Raw genomic sequence first — 17,949 nt, 5'->3', positions numbered from 1 at the left:
CTGTGCCTATAGCAGAGGCTGTGTGCCTGACACGCTCATAACAGGGATATCCAATCACAATGACGACATAAAGAGCCAGGATTAGAAAAAGCTGTCAGAATCAAAGTCTTTAGAGCAGTGCGAAGCTTGAGCGTTAGGTCACAGGTGGCATCATTTAAAATTTTGACCATGTTTAATACTTGCATCCCGCACTGTAAGAGCATATATGTGACAGAAAATAAGAAAAGCACAGCGGGATCCCTTTAACGCTCTGTAGACTCGTGTTTCAGCGCTGCACATGTGATGAGCTGTGACACAAGTCGCGTGGAATGTTCTCATATGTGTGGAAACCAAACACACTTTGCTTGATAAGCATAAAAGCCATGTGCTTGTCCATCAGGATGATGTCCAGCACCGTCCCCCGTAAACAACTCTCCTGGGCCACGTGGGAAGAAGTAAGACTTCCATATTGGGTGTGAAAGCGTGGAGTCTGGAGCGCTCAGGCTGGGCTTTACCTTGTTAGGAAGTCGGTGCTTTGGAGAATAAACAGAGCAGAAATGTTCCCGCTGGAGGGAGGAGAGGAGGGAGAGGAGGGAGAGGAGGAAAGCAGCACAGTGATGAGGAGGGATGGAAGATGAGGAGAGAGAAGATACTGGAGAAAAAAAGACATCTGTGCAGAGGATGAGTAATAGAGCGAGGGGGTGCAACAACTGCTCATATCAATCATTGAGAAGATGAGAGGACAGCAGGGATGGAAGTCGATCAAAATGAGGAGATGATGACGAGTGTGGAACGCCGGCTGCTATCTGACTCTGTCAGGTCTGTGGTATGCTTTACGACGTCGGGGGGAGGGGGAGAGAAGGGTTATAAAGAGGCGGGTGATTTCCTTCCCCTGGTCCCTTGGAATGAGCGTACAGTCCCGCAGGGCTGGGCTGGACCCCTTTACAACACAATCAGAGGGGCAGGGGTTGGAGAATTTCCTCTTCCTCCACCCTCCTCACTCTCACTCTCTCCATCCTTCCTTTTTTCATTTGCTTCCCATGCACAAACACGTGAGCACCAACACGTGGACATATGATGCGCTAGCATACACTCTACATCACTCGTGTGTGTACATACACCAAATCTGTGAAATCACGATTCCTTAAATGTTTTTTTTTTCATCAGTTTTACACCTCTTTTTACACTGTAAGCGAAGCTGCAAGTTAAAACGTGAAGGTGGATGGATGGGTGGGTTTATTAAAGTAAAAACAAGAATGTCTTTGTCATGCTAAATGACACGCCACTTACCCAAGTTTGAAACATTTTGGACTGGTAGGCATTTCCAGGTCCTATTTTAACCAAACATGAGTCATGAGCCATTCATCGTGAATCACACTGCTTGGAGGTCAGTAAACAGCCTTGTGATGCATTAACACGGCCTTAACACACGGCCTGATCTCAACGTGTCAGGGGGGCAAAAATAGCAGCACTGTGTGCAGGAAAGTCTCACAGTGACAAGAAACTTTTGGGGACAAAATAATCATTTTGAAAGCTTCATGAAAAAAAAAAAAGAATCTTGGAATCTCAGTTAGGTGTTTTGTATTTAGATCAAATATTCATGAACAAAAACACTTTTAAAAAGAGTTTAAAAAGAAAGGTCTCCCACAACATTACACCTTTTACTTTTTTATATCAGGTAAAATTAAAATTGCGCCACTGCATCTTCTGTGGGGTTTGTCACTCTTTATACTTCCTTACTTCATGAGAGGAGAGTATCACAGAGACATAAATTCTGAAGCTTGAAAAGAGAGCCCAAAGTAGGCTCAGGAGATCGGGTTCCCCCTCAGACCGCTCAAACATAATTATGGATTTTTTAATTGTTTTTTTCTTTGGCCAAAGACATTTAAATACCCTCCCCCCACCACTCAAAAAACAAACATGTTTTCTACCCCAGCTTCAACTCCATTTATAGGTTGTAAACAGCAAGTGTGTTTGAATTGGCATCTCTGGGTGTTTTTACTTGAAAGAATGTCTACTCAGTGGTTCAAAACCCACACATGCGGTAATGTTTTTTTTCCCCTGTAAACACTGAAGAGACGGGACTTGTCTAGCAAAGATGTCTAGCAAATGCAGGTGGGCTATATGACATTCAACCTGCTTAAAAATATATTTTTTCCATGTGATTATGTGCATTTTGTGGAGAAAAACTGCTGAATCTCGCTGTTAGTTTGAATTTTTTTTTCCAAGCAATGTCATCCAAATAGCAATAAAATAGCAAAAGTAACAATACATGCTGTGTTGCATAATTAACTGCATTAAATAAACAGAATCATCCATAATCCAACCACTCATTTTGGAGTTTGTCTTAAAAACTGAATATTGTAGACAAAACAATTATCCTGTCACAAAAGTGACTCCACAGACGACAGCGTTAAATCTTCTATTGTTCCAAACACTTGAAAACCTGCGGTAAATTTCTTAATTTCACCACCTGATCCCTGTTGCGTGGTGCAAAGAATGCTATGAATGTGTCTACACATGCACTCTGCTTGCACCAACCTGCAGTGCACTTGCTGCATTTTCTGTGTACTGTAGCATTTATGTCAGTAATTATCGGCACCCAGCCACCTCTATCCATCTTTTGACTCACACAGGGTGTCATCATTCAGCCCACATGTTTTCCCGAGCTAAAAATCCCTGCCTGTGCTGGGTTTCTGCGGGTAAAGCCCCACCTTCATTCAGCTGCTCAGGGTTTCTTAACTTGGGAGATCCCCACAAACATTGCAGGGGAGTTGGATAAATCCTGAGCAAGAGTTCCCATGGACTCAGATCTGTGTCATGAGTTTGCTTCTTCCTGACAAAACAGGACTTCTGTTTGTTTACTCTTGTGTCTGGTTGTGTGTGTTTCACTGTGAGTATTAGTCTGACTTTGTTTTGTTGAAACAGCTGTTTCCCTAAAACAATGTGCAGCTATGGAGAAAAAACACAGGAAAACACTCAGGATTTAAGTTTCTGTAGAAGCATTCTGGAATTTTACAGTCTGCAGCAGATGTAGTGTGAAACAAAGACCTCTGCTGCCACCTGGTGGTTGCTGAAGTCTCTGAATCTGCCATGTTTTTCAAAACGTTGAGGGTTTTGTTTTTTTTTAATGGCGGCTCATGATTAGGGAGGTGTCCAACTTTTTGTCGGACTGCACGGCGCTTTTATCAATTGTCTCACATTTTCATTGCCTCTGGTTTACAAAAGTGAACATCTGGTAAGAAATGTGTGCCTCAAAAAGTGACGTGCTGATCTGTGCATCCCTTCTGAAACCCCACAGATGAACACAAACTCTTTGCTCTTCAGTTTGTTGGGAGCTGGTTACCCTAATCATGACCCAAGGAGCCACAGTTTGTTGGAATTTGTTGGAAGTGGTCCTGAGCAGTAGTGCTCCAGGCTTTCTGAAGGACCTTCAAAGGTTTTCTTTGGACAATGGCTGCTTTTTCTCCAATTTTCAGTCCAGTTTTGCACCTGATTATTTTCAGAGGAATGACCCTTTGTTGGTTAAGACTTGGGAATCAGTCAGGTATAAATTTGGCACCTAAGTCGAGGGATGAACCACTGTTATGGCTACACATAACAGACAAGTTAGCAAAGAATCAATTTTAAATTGCATCTTAAGGTTTTGTTAGTAGCAGCCTGTCACAAAACACATGACATGTTCACATTTCTTTGGTTGCATCTACAAAGCTGAAAACTCGCATATCTCAGTACGGTGTGGAGTGGGAGACCTAAAACTGAAAGTCATGTTCTTAAGAAAGAGGAAAAAGAAGAGGAAAAAAATCCAGGAAAGACATGACACAGGACCTGAAAGTCTTCTGGATCTTCAGTTGATCCGTTTGATGTTCACTGAAGCTTCATCAGAAGTGTCTCAGTGAAAGGACGACTGTCAAGAAGCCATTGTTAAGCTAAGTTCACTTCATTAAGCTAAGGGAAACGGGGAGAAAAGGGTGGGGTATGCCAAATTAGTGGCAACAGGTCTGGTCTGTCGGAGTGATGTGTCCAAATTTGAAATTTGTGGTTAAAATTGTGGAATCATCATTCGTCAACACTGATAAAATTGTGAACATCAGAAAATCAGATTTTGGTCCACCATGCAATACCATCTGGAAAGCATCTGATTGGCAACAGCTTCATTTTTCAGCACAGCAATGACCCCAAACACGCTGGCAGTGCAGTAAAAGCACACCTGGATAGAAAAAACACACACTGGAACACTATCAGTCAACATTATTGAAGCAGCTTGAGATCATCTTGATAGAAAAGAGAACAAAAACGCAGAAACATCCAAAGAAAAGCTTTGAATGTCTTTCAAGAAGTCTGGAGAACAATTCCTGAAGACTATTTGAAATTACAATAAGATGCCTCAAAGGGTTCAGGCTGTGCTGAAAAATCAAGGTGCTCATACTAAATATTGACTTTCAAGCTTGTCAGAATTGTCTAAACCCTGTTTTTGCCTTAACACGTAATATAAGGAAATAATGGGCATCTGAAGACTTTAGCGCAGTAGTGTAAATAATGAAAAGTGTATCACGTATCACGTTCTATTCAGTTAAATTTAAAAAAGCTGACAGCATAAACTCATCAGGGATTCTTTTACCTCTTTTTACAGCCAGGCTCGCCCCCTGCTGGCTAACATAAAGAATGTCAGTATGTCAGGGACAGATTACATTCAACTGAACAGCATCAGATACTGTTGTAATGTTTCCATCAATCCAGCTGGTGGCTCCCTGACTGCATGAACTGATTCGTAGAGTTCACTGGGGACTGGTTTGTTTCCTTGTCTATTTGAACAACAAGCAATGTGCGTAGATTTCTTAGAACTGACAAGAAGCTAATCAGAGAGCAGGTGTGAGTGTTACAGAGTGTGAAGGTTACAGAAGAAGAAACTAAAATCAACCCCGTTGTTTCTGACAGCGCAGAGAGCCCATGTGCCTGATCACTGCTCACTGAAAATCATTGTCCCATCAGTTTAGCCGATTATTATAACGACATCTGACAGGGAGACGGCTGCTTTCCATCATCTTCATCAATCTGCTCTCCTCGTTAAGCCAATGACTTCTGTCAAAGCACGTCATCACAGCGTACATTTGATGTGAACTTGGGCACTTGCTGCACAAACTGAAGTAAGATGTTACTCTGCTGGTGAGTAATGAGCCCATTTTGACACGATGCTGTAACACATGTTTTCACAGCCTAAGAATTTCTTAGCATCGGTGTACAGCTCCACGTGCAGGCAGTTCTAGTTGTGCGTGCATGTGCGCATGTTTGCTTGATGTGTGATAAGTGTGCATACTTGATGTGTGAGACGTGTGTGCGTGTGTTTTACCTTCACTGGGGTTTGCTACATACCAGCTTTGTGAGCTAAGCGGTCACGAACAGAGCAACGATAACCTTCACTCTCCCTTGGTAACAAACACACACATGCACCTGCTATAGTAGATTTTCTCTGGTCTGTGGAGGGGACCCGTGTGCGGTCACAAAGGAGTCGCAGAGCTAGACTCTTTGCAGAGAAGTGCTTCTTAACAAACCTTCACCATTTTCTAAAAAATATTTTGGAGCTGCAGAAGTTTTATTAAGTGCCTATGACTCTTCTGCCAAATTCTCCGTTGGATTTTACCTTTTAAGGGCACAATAGCTGTTCTAATGTACTACACACGAACATCTCTGAAAGAATATAAAAGCCAGTTCCTGCCTGCAGGCCCACCAAAACAGACGGCCTTTTTTTTCTTTTGTTTTGTTTTTTAACTGGAAAATTTCGGCCCTGACCTGCGTCAACACGCTATTGTCGAAGTAACTAACACCTTGTATCTTAGCAACTGCTGAAGAGAGAGGAAGTGGAGGTGCTCCTGCCATTACGCGACCATGTGACTGGAGAGTGTTGGTAAACAAGAGCAGAAACAGGGAGGGAGGGTACTGCAGGGCGATGGGAGTGGAGGTTTTGTTCTGAACAACCATTTAACACATGTTGGGTAATCGGCTTATTCACGATCTGGAAGAGATGAGATGAGAACACCGAAAACAATCCTCATGTCTGTTCGGTTACATGTGCAGAAACACGGGAAGCAGGGAGGAAGCAGCTGGCCCGCCTCCATCGAAATGCAGCAAAATGTGCATAATCAGCACCTAAACTTCATTACCGTTTGCCCAAAAACCTCTTTACACTGAAGCGGTGTTACGAGACACACTGACACTTACATTTGTCTATTTTGTGTCCACAAGGTCTCCAGCTGACTACTTTTGTTCAAATTTCAGCACTATGCTCATCAATTCTGATTGAAGGTCAAAGGATCAAAAGACAGATTTGTTTAGCAAAGAGCACGAGATGTTTCTAGAACTAAAAACACATGCGCAGGTTTATAAGCTGCTGACATTAGAAGGACATTCGTGGTTTGGGTGCAGCACAATAAGACTGCTGGACCGCCACGTCCTGCATTAGCAACATGCTTTCCCGTTAGGTGCTCGTCAGTGCTGCATAAGGACAAAATTAAACATTTTCATTAGATATGGTGGTTGTTTAGACTTTTACTGCCACAACACGCATTTTAAAACTATGTGGGAACGATTTACAGAATGGTGTGCTCTGTTTTTGCACAAAAAGGAATGAGATCACAGATACAAGTGGCAGAAATGAGCTTCCTCCAAACAGTGTCTGTGTTCAGGAGAATCATAGCTAGGTATTCTCTTTATTGCCGTCGGGCAGACGACATAGAGGGATGGCTGCGTGGACTACCAGATTAAAGGACAGCTTTTATTGTCAAGCTATCAGACTCCTCAAAAGCAACACCTGACACTTCCAATGGATATATAGAAATTTTATGTGCCGAGCTGTACGTCTTCTGAACGAGACAATAATCATTCAGCCAATAAAGGTCATTTCAAAAAGAAACCATAGGTTATAACAGCAGCTTTCTTTTCTGTAGCAGCTCAGTCTCACTTTTTATCATCTTTAAACCTGATACTGTCCCACTGTATTATGTTTGTGAAGGTTCTCAGTCATCCAGGTCAATATAGTCTAAGGAGCTTGGAAGAAAGACCTCTCATCTGAGAAGCGCCTTCAATTTTAAGGTCAGATGGTGGAGAGTCGCAGATTTAAGCCCTAAAGCAAATGCATACCTTGAAACTAAGCTTACCTTAATGAAATCAACAGATTATGTATTTAGATTTTACACACTGAGAATACACTTTTCAAGTGTTTCCAAAGCCCCAGCTCTTAGTTCTTAAAATCATCTGAGTGCTTCTTTAAGTCTAAATACTTTAAATGTATCTGGGTACCATATTCTGCATCCTTGTCTCGTTGCTTCTAGTTTTGGCAAAATGGGAATTTAATGAATCATATGACATGGAGACAAACGAAGGAAGAGAAAAACGGAGACTGCTAGATGTCTGCTGTCTGAGCAGACAGCTGTCTCCTGTTCACTTTGTGTTGTCATCGTAAATCTGTCAAACACACACACACACACACACACACACACACACACACGACCAAAGCCAGATACAAGTAGGGGAAGAGAATTATACTGAGGTAAATTAAATCAACATAGAGTCCAGTGAAGCCTTGCCATGATGGTTTAGTCCTCTAATAAATCATATCTTACAGGCGGTGGTCCCAGGTGCTGTCCTGTGTCAGTTTATGAGAACACTTAAGGGCTGTCTCCACACACAAGTTTATGCTGTTTAACCAGAACAGACTGACAGCAGTAGTGAGTGTGCGTCACATAGAAGTAAATCTTTTTGGGGAATGACTTATCATTTGCTGATCACTGCAAAGTGCACCAATGTAGATCTTTGGGGCATTTTAATGGAATTATTTGGCTAATAACAAGGTTTGCTACAGGAGACGGTTCATTCAAGAAGGCTTCTACATCAGTTTTGTTTTTTTTTTGAGTATTTTACTTGTCTGTTAATTAGCACTTATTAGCAATAATCTATGTATATTGCCCATACACATGTAGTTTGCTTACTAAGATTTGTAGCATTAGCTAACTTAGCCTTCCACCCTCTCATCCAACAGCAGTGTTCAGGCTTGTAAATGTAGCCCAGAAACATTTTTTTGAACAGTACGTGTTGTTATTGTTGCGTAAGCAGCAGATGCAAGTTTGCTCCTGTGAAATACAGCATCCTATGCGGAACATGAAGGCTAATGTGAAGATTTAATTACATAAATTATCCCACCAAACACATTCAGAACACCTGGAAGCACGAGTTAGATCAGAGGATAAAGCAGGTGTTGAAGTTCAATTATTTTCTAAGCCTTTTATGATCCCGGAAAAGAAGACTTTACTGTGCCAACATAATCTGCTCATGCATCATTTTGCTTTATACTTGCAGTAGTCACAGTCACCTAAAGACTTGCTCTAGTATCGCAACTGAGGAAAAGATTGTGCTCTTCTTCTGCTCTATTTGTTATGTAATAGCAGATATAACCACACCTTACAGTATCCTGAGCTTTTGGCACTTTTTTAACATGAGCATTGCACAATAATATGTCAGACTGCCTTTGAGGAGCTGATAAGATACCAACAAACAAGTAATGTTCATGTTTTTCTAAGCTACATCAACCCAGCCTGTGTCAGTTTTGGGAAGATGCAAACTAAATATCCCCCCCCACACCCCCCCCACTGTGTGCCAACCCACACATCCAGCCTTTTCCGCATGGATTCATTTGACGTTATCGGAGTGAAAACAGGCATTTCCACAACAGCACGATGTGCCAAGCAGGCCGAGGTCATATATTCTTCCGTTTTTGTTTTTATCCTGCTCTGCACACTGGACCGAAAAGATTTACTGCGTCGAAATGGTCAGAAAACGGTGACCACATTAACGTTGGTTACTCCGTCTCAGCTTCTTTCCTGCGATTGTTTGACGTTTTATGTTATAAGCCTATCGCAGTAGTTTCAGGTTTAAAAAAAACTGTAAAAACATAAAAAAATAACCTCAGAAGGGCTCAGAGACACCCAGCAGTGTATATTTTTAAATGAGAAAACATGCCTCCATCTTTATTCTATTAATAATGACTGCACCGATGGAACGATGCAAATCAATCAGCCGTCAGTCAACCACATTGTCTCTTCAGTAAACACCATTAAGGAAATTGAGAAGCTGTTAACCTTTAACCCTCCTGGAGCTTCTTCTGCCGTCCTCTGTCACTTAACTGACTAAACCCCGACACAAAGGCGACCCCAAGTAACCTTGGATGACCTCTCATTTAGACCACTGACGGATGTGTAACAGATATTGCCTTCAATGTTTTCCTGACTGCAGCAGTTATTATTACCATCCCTGTGTGCCTCTTAACTCTAGCTCGGGGAGATTTAAGTGATCAAACGGAGTTTAGATTAGGAGTCTAACAAAAGTGTTTTGCAGCCTGTTTCCAAAAAACATAATGCAATCATTTGTAAATCATTTTAATGCTATAGTTTAATGAAAAAATGCATGCAAGTGGCAAAAAGTTATGCTCATTTTCTATTTGAAAATTGAAAGCCTGAAACGGTAAAGAATTTAGGGACGAGTCTGAAAGCCAGCGCTGAGTGGACTCAGGTGGTATTTTATTAAAAACAGACGTATTTCTAAAATGGAAATCACCACAAGGACTCAGCAACACCTCTGGAACCAATCATCAGCGAACACAGTTTGCTGCTGAATTCTAATTAAAACTGTCTGGATTGATAATTTGCGTAAATTCTTATTAGTGCCTGAAGCTAAGCGACCGATTACAACTGTTGTGAAGAAGTATATGTATAACATGTGCTGGTGGAAGCTTTGTAAGTGTGTATTACAGATTGTAAATGGGTGTATTTTAACCATAACTCAGTAGCTTTTGCTCAAAACCGTAACAAACAAGTGAAAGCAAAAACTTTCAGAGTCAGGTGTGTTTATGCCTCTGTAGTCGTGCCTGCGTGCTCCGAATATGACATTTCTTGGGACCTAAAAGTGGAAATGCTCCTTCAGGTGTTCGTCGTATATGTAGTTTCAGAAATGGTAACATGGGTTAGACTGTAGAAGCAGGGAATCAACTCAACTGTTTAGTATGAGGACTTCTGGACAAAATGCACACTAGAATAACAAGATCTGCTTCCTTGTCTGAAGAAAGTATGTAAGTCTGACCGATCAAAGTGAGCTGAACAAATTTTTGTTCGTCAACTCTTCCAGAAATGGTAGGTCAGACTGTATATGAACCTTGGACCCTGAAAATATTATCTTAACCACAAAAAAGGAGGATTAAGATAAGATCTCATATCTTACCGGCTTTTAATTACAAAACAATGCTTGGCTCGGCTCACATAGGCAACAAACTGAAACTCTTTGAAATGCTTTCTAGCTAAGTGGTAATGAGTGCAAATATTAGACAATTTTTACAATTTTATTGTTTTGTTTTTATTGCTTTAACGTTATGCTGTCTAAAATAGGTCTCTTTTAAATCACACTGAGTCTCAATGGGATTACCTGTATAAATAAAGGTTAAATTAAAAAAAAGAAAGATACTAAAGGTAGGCTCATCAACAAAAACCGTTAACCGAGCATAACTCTGCTTGAATTCTGTCATCATCACGAGGAGAGCTGCTGGGGTGAGTCCTGATGTGGGAGCTTCAGGACAGGTGACTGACCTCGGCAGATGAATCCGTCTTGGATGATGGTTTGTTTGCAGACGCTGCAGTGCTTTGCCTTCTTGAAAGTCTTCACCCGGAACGTGTGGGAATGAAGAGCCTCCAACTCCTCTGGCTGCAGTCAAGAAAACAACAACAAAAGACAAAAGAGGAGGAATGTTAGTTTAAAAAAGATGTTGCAAGCTTCACTGAGTCCAGGTGGCGTGAGTCATTTTATTGAGCGGGATTTTTGTGCCCAGAAGATCATTCAAAACATAAATGAAATCATTTTATAAGCTAGACAATACTAAATCTATAAAGGCAAACTGTAAATCATATATCAATCCTTACATTCATCTCAGGAGCAACCCCTCCTCCAGAGGCAAATCATTACAACTAAGTTATTTGTGCTTAAAAACTGTGCTTCAAAGTCCTCTAAAGTCCTCCCAGGAAGTAAAGCTGTGGGGGTTTAAGCTGTCAGAAGCAAAAAAAAAAAAAAAAAAAAAAGAAAACACTGTCTTATCTCCTGTTTTTCTTTCTTTCAACCACCTCCTACTCCTTTCTCCTCCCCACATTAGACCTGTCATCTCTTTGCCCTCCTTTGCAGGTGTGTTACACAACTCTGGAGAAACTTTATCTCCCAGGCCTGTTAAACATCCCCGAGTGTCTGTCTGCAGCCTGCTGTTTTTCCTTCACCATGTACCATCCAGCGCCCAGCCCTTTTCCTGTCGGCTTTGTAAACGCAGTTTAAGGCCGTGACACACACCAAACACAAAAGTGAGACCGACTCCTGCAGGGTCTTTATGAGAAATGTGCGTCATACTTCCATAAGCCCCGCCCTCTCCCAAAATGTTCAATTATGGGAAAACGTGACATAATTTTTGTTGTTTATTTGCTCAGCTGGTCTCAGTTTGTGTCTTAAGGGAATAACAGCTTAACGGATTATACTGTTAAAGACACTTTTATATTTAATTAGGAAAGGCTGAAATGCATTGGGCAAGAGCTGCAAAACAAACTTACACAACACTGACAGTATAGCACCATGTAATACCTCTGCAATCCTACTGAATTTTTCTCTGTAAACGTCTCCATGCATGTGTAGGATTTTTTCATGCATCTAAGTGCCTCAACTCTACATACCTTCAGTACTGGGATGAAAGAGAGAAAATGGATGTGTTTTCAACACAGGAAGTGCCCGTTAGCATGGCGTTCAGCCATGAGGCTTCCATTAAGAGTGTGTGTCTGTGTGTGTGTGTGTGTGCGCGTGCACATGCCGGACAGGACTAAAAGTGACCATGTGGTTGGCATATTGGGGGACTTCTTGTACAGGAATTCTCAAACTGGAAGACCACAGAGACATATTGAGCATGTTAGAAGGAAACTCAAGTAGTTCCCTCTAGAAAGAGCTGCCAGACCACCAACCATCACAACCTTAAAACCACTAATGCCCCCCCTCCGTGTTCATTCTCCTCAGTCCAAGCAGGAATCTTGTTGGAAGGCAGCAGAGTGAGAAATGACAGCACAGGAATAACGCTTCAATTATAAATCAAACTAAGTATCTGTTGGACTAAGTGTGTAGTCTGTCTTCCCATTTAACTGCTCTACAGTAAAGCTAACTGGTCATCAAAGTGCTACACTCCCTGTAACAACAATGGCTGTAATTTCTTTGCACTGTTAGATATGTAATTCCAGAGAGGTTTGGATTTACATGGTTTTTGGTGTTTAACAGTCTTTTCTAGATTTGTTCTGGTCTGTTTTGTACAACTAATAGGCAACATCAAAGGCATCATGGGAATTGTATGATTAAGCTTTCTTGGAACTTGATTTATATTAGTGATTGCAGCTGTCTGAGCCTGGATTTCCTCAATGCAATGTCATCTGGGAAGCAGTTAAAACACAAGCAGGTAATATTTCAGGTTACTCTCTAATATAACATTGAGTTCAACACTGCAAATGCTAAAATGACTCAACAAGACTTAACAAAGATTTAAAGTGTTTAGGTATGACAGGCCTACAACATTTCCTTTAAAGGGCAAAAGCTGTTATTCTTGCACTTCCATGGACTCGGGGAGGAATGTCGAAACTTGTTGATGTAGGTTTTTTACGATTTATCAGCATTTCCTGTCATACAGGCTCAATAGTATCATCCATTAAATATGGCTGACTGGCACAAAGACAGATGCAATTTTTTGGGTGTGAAACCTGAAGCCAGTGCAGAACTGCATGAAACCTGCATTTATAACAGGCACCAGGGGACAATACCAGTGGTGGCAGAAACATCTCTTGTCCAACAGAAGTCGGAAAACAGCCTTCAGCCTTGACCCTTAGTAAACATTTTCCTGAAGAGTTTATGACACCAATCAATAACTTGTTGTCATATTAATAGAGTCCTTTTTGCAAATATTGGTCATTCTAGGCATCAGACAAGAACATCATCCAGGATATGCTCAAGAATTTGGGATTTACAAATCATACAGCTTCACACAAACATCCACACTTGCACGCACATCTGGGTTCAAAATGCCAAGATGTCAGTGATGAAAACACTCATCTTGACTCTTGGGAACTCTACAGATATACATGATTATCCATCCTGTCAACTTCCACATAGTGTTGAAGCAAAGATCCACCATATTAAAAGAAGTTTTAGCAAGATCGTAGTGTCACTATGTTCTGGTAGCAGACATCTCTCTCCAGAGATCTTAAAAAATAACATTCAAAAGGCTGGCACTGTGAATAAGGCTTTACAGCTTTATGATGCATTACACTTTCTCAGAATTGATGGTTTCTCTGATTCACGAGCTTATCCAGAGGTTTAGCAACTTAAACATACTCCAACAGCTCTATGCAGCACTTTTCTGTTTGTTTTTCAGAGCCGCATGGCAACAGCAGGACAGCCGACCCTTCATTCCATCTCCCGACTACGCCTTGCCACAACATAATGTGATTAGCTTAATCTAGTTAGACTGAAATAATGACCATGGCTGTGCAGGATGCACCATGTTGGCAAGGGGGCTTTTCTGAAGAGGGGTAAAGGTCCCTGGTTGGCACTCATATGTATCTTGCCCTGGCTGCCACCTGCTGGTTTAAGACTTTGGATATGGATTTAGACTTTGAGAGGCTGGAAAGGCGTGATATGTGGGTTTAATTGTATGCTCAGTCACAGTAATTCAAGCATGTCTAAGCTTTGCCAAATTACACCAAATTTAATGGACACAGATACTGCTGGAATGAGGCAGGGCGCAGATTACGTTTATACAGAAACACTGTTTTTACTTCCAGGCTGTTGGGGAATCAACTGTCGAAATAAAGAGTCTATACTATCAGCAGGCAGGTGGCTGGAGGAACACCTGCCTTTAAATTGCTTTTTGTCAAATGTCTATTCTCAAACCACACAATCAAAAACAGTCATTAAGTCCTGTGGGGGCTACAATGACATCACCTGTTTTGGATGCAATTACCACAACGATACTTGGGAAAGGATGTGAGGCAGTAGTGCGCTCTTTAGTGAACTCTCATGTACTCTGCTTCCACTGGTACATTTTAAATTTCATTAAAAAAAAAAAAATTATACATTGCATCATAACCATACAGTAAATTAAGCTAACTGTAAAAGAAAGCTCCCAGATGTCTCTAGTGAAATAAAAAAAATATGAAAAAATTACAGGAATCTGTTTTTAAAACAAGCCAGAGTATCAAAACGTCAACATAAAGTAAAGCAGGTAACGTAAAAATAAATGGAAAATTAAATGTAACATACTACAAACCCAGGTGTCAGTTGCTGGGGGGATGAGATCATCCTAATTCTCCCCACAAGTGAAATCCCATCACATGGTTATCCTCAATGAGAAGCCCATCATTTCCACTCAGGGCTACAGGTCTTTGTGTCCTGTTTTCACTCAGATTCTGATGCACATCTCCACAGCTTCAACATTACATGACACAAAAGAACACCACTCGGTAGTTTTTTATTGTTGTTTGTTTGTTTTCTCATCAGCAAAGTTCTAAAGGGTGACATGAAAATCCTGCAGACCACTGACTAGTCAGGGAGAAACACGACTAACGGGTGAAACACAAAACATCAAACTCGCTGGTTTCCTTTTCTAAAACCAGAGTTCATCTCTTTGCTGTGGCATACAACCTCTCACCAAAAAAGCCATCCTTGTTTTATCATCCATCATTTCTGTTTATACTACCTTTATGTCACGTTGGCTTCACACACCTATGATGACCTGAGTACCGTCTGCAGTGGAATAGAGAAGTTTGGACTCCTTTAAAAGTAGATGCCTTCTCCATGAACAAGGAAATTCATTTTAATAAATTTGGGAGTTCCTGTGGAGCTATAATCATGAACTAGTAATGGTCATGATGGTTACGAATAGTCATTAAACTATAAAAACAAATCTAATCTAAATCTGTTTCCTGTCATAAGTAGAGGTATTGTATAGGTACTTTTCTTCTCTTTAGTAATGAGACAATGTTTTGTAATTCCTTGTCTATAACAAACTTCACCTTTCATTCACCCCTTCTCCAACCCTCTCTCTCTCGCACACACACACACACACACCTCTACACTACACTGCACTGTGTTAAACAGGCAGGATGTCTCAATCCAGGAGTCTATTCAGCGGCCTCTTTGACCACTCCTGAGCCTTCTCACACTCTCCCAGCCCTCTATCCATTCACACACCGGGACTTAACCAGTCAGACAGCCAGGGTGGGGGTGGGAGTTGGAGGGTACAGTCGTCCACTGTTATGCCACTTGTCTTGTTTGTACATTTTTATTCTCCGACTTCTGTGGGTAGAGCGGTTAAAATGAGGCTGGAGGAGTGTAATGTCCATAGAAGATACTCGAGCTGAAATTCTTTTGACTTTGAGAGGTTTAAATTTGCAGTATCACTCGAGTGCCAAGTAGTCCAAGACATCCTCCTTCACACAGCGACACAAAAGAAAGAACTCCTCAACACGGCCGTCTGTTTGAGTCCGCTTGCCCTCACCAGAAATCTGCACTTCAGTCGTTTAACCCCAAAATGTAAATACGGCGCGCAGCAATATAGCAGGACGCTCCCTTTTGTCAGCCCTTAATTGTTTCCGATCATTAGCGATGCACCCGGGGCTCTCAGAGTTTGTTTATTGTTTCGGGGGTGGAGTATATGGGGGATTCGACTGAGGATGATGAGGAGACCTATGGGGGTGGGGAGCACAGATTTGCAGAATTAAAGATGTCTCTCTGAGTGCGTTCATGGGATATGAAGCCCAAGCTGATCATTTTTTGTTTCAACCTGTAGCGGCCCATGCAAATGGACTCTGTCCCTCACATTTGCGTCACACTTCAGGCTCTCAAATGGACCACAAAGGAAGGAAATGGTTTCAGACAACCACCCGGCACCCCCGAAAGCTGGGGTCAGGGTGTACAAATACCCCCCCGTCAACTCAGGCACTGCAGCTCCTGGGAACAGACTCCCGTTCCCTTAGACACGCACACATAATCTCCTGCCTAACACTCATTAGCACGCATGGGCAAAACAGGCGCTTTCGTGCATAAAGATGTGCAAATACGTACACACAGATGAACAGACCTCCTACATCACACATTCATACACATATGTGCAGAAATAACTCACAAATTCCACCCTCATTTTACACTTTTCATTCCTAAAAGTTGTAAAAAGAAGAGGAAGGTCTTCACTTAGCAGCTGCTACCTTTCCACTTTTCCCAGTTTAGTTTTAGGCACAGCCTGGAACGGCAACAAAAGGGCTGACATCAAAAAGTTTAAACCAGATTTTTCCTCTTTAATGGAACAATAGGTTTAGATGTTAATCAATACTGTGTTAAGGTTAAAAGATCTGTTATTTTTATCTGTTTTGGGCTCCATGGACTGTTGTGGTTGACGGGGCTCAGCATGAGAGCTGCTCATGCTTTCACCAGCACCAGCTGTCCAGCCATCAGCAGCAGAAGTTTTACAGCCACCACTTTTGCAAGATTCTAGCCTGATGCACACTGGGCTTTAATATCTGCAGTCTAAAAAACAAAAAACAATCTTTGGTTTTGTCATTGTTCCTCTTTGTTTTGGGGGGCATTAATTGCACTGTCAGTAACACCCACATCAGTCCAGAGGCATTTCTTGTTAAGTCATGACATTAAATCTTTAAGTTTTACTTTTTTCTGTTCCTTGACAAAAATTCTTTTTTCTTTTTTTCACTTTACAGATTTGGATTTTCTTGATCGGTAAACTGACACATTGCCTGTAAAGAGTCTTGACAACATTGTGCTGGAGGGATAAAACACACTTGTGGTCGAGTTCATCATTTTCAAATGACGCATTTTAACAACTGTTTGCTGACGTTTACATGTAGTGGACGTAGTGGTTTCTGATTAGTTTGTAGTTCTGGTTGATATATTTTGGCAGTGATAGGATTAGTTATTTGTTTGATGAACACTAATGAATTACTACATTTTCAAAAACTGTGTTTATTTAATTGACTACTATAAGTAGACATTAAATGATGGGCAATTTTATTCATCCTTTTGTTTTTTGTCCTCCTCTTTGGCTTCATGGGAGGATTATGGGTCAAACTGGGGGCATGGGGTACCTCCCAAAGACAATGGCAGGGGAAACGGTGTTGTCCAAGAACGCATAATGCACAATTACAGAAACATGATCTCGTCACGTAGCGATAAACCGGCATAATTCGATTAATGGCAGAAAAATTAAACTCAAATTCGAGATTAAAAACAAAACAAAAAAACAAACATCTGAAGCACATTTGTCCAAGGCTGAGTTTTAGATTTCAGATAGCACTGTTTTTCTTGCAATGGATATAAAGTTTTAGAATCATACTGTTCATACAGCTTCAGCGTGTATTAGGTAATGTTATAGTATGGAGATAAACCCTTCCAGACTCTGCTTGGCGACAGACATTCCAGCTGAATAAGGTAACCAAGAGGCTGTTTTTCTCCTCAAGTTTAGAATTCAAAACTATTCCCTCGACTGCTTCCCACATGTGACTCATGCAGAGACCTACGTATTTACACACACTGATTTCCCCTCTGATTTCACTGGCACTTTATGCATTACCTCATATACACACAGAACCATGTTTGTATGGGTACAAACGCCTCTGACACTTGGCCTTACTGCTCAATTCAGTCTGTCAGCTGTAAAAGCTGTAAAAGTAAAGTTTAAAACAAATAAGTACAGAAAAAAATCGAATTGCAAACAAAATTTGGTTCCTTTTAATAATAAACAGACAAAAAAAAACCCTGTATACCATACACACAACACAAAATATTAAAGGATCAAAGACATGAAGTAGGAATGTGTGAGCAAAGTAAAGTTTATTTTTAAACTGTCTTTAGAAT

General features: G+C 41.2%; 1 protein-coding gene and 1 long non-coding RNA gene across 11 annotated transcripts in view; one reads left to right on the top strand and one right to left on the bottom strand.

The window, feature by feature from the left end:
* The window catches only part of LOC146501036 (uncharacterized), a 178,230-nt gene that overhangs the window by 39,323 nt on the left and 120,958 nt on the right, over positions 1-17,949 (top strand). The gene's annotated exons all lie outside the window — the stretch shown is intronic.
* tns1b (tensin 1b) overlaps positions 1-17,949 on the bottom strand; it is a 195,063-nt gene that overhangs the window by 122,673 nt on the left and 54,441 nt on the right. For all 10 annotated transcript variants that reach the window (XM_085134529.1, XM_085134527.1, XM_085134530.1 and 7 more), the window contains exon 2: positions 10,608-10,722. In XM_085134529.1, coding sequence (XP_084990655.1) covers positions 10,608-10,722 — 115 coding nt within the window. The remainder of the gene's footprint in view (positions 1-10,607; positions 10,723-17,949) is intronic.

The sequence above is a fragment of the Neolamprologus multifasciatus genome, chromosome 16 (genome assembly GCF_963576455.1).
Source record: "Neolamprologus multifasciatus chromosome 16, fNeoMul1.2, whole genome shotgun sequence".
Taxonomy (NCBI): domain Eukaryota; kingdom Metazoa; phylum Chordata; class Actinopteri; order Cichliformes; family Cichlidae; genus Neolamprologus; species Neolamprologus multifasciatus.
Note: the sequence above shows the minus strand (reverse complement) of the source record. Positions and strands in the feature narration are given on the sequence as shown.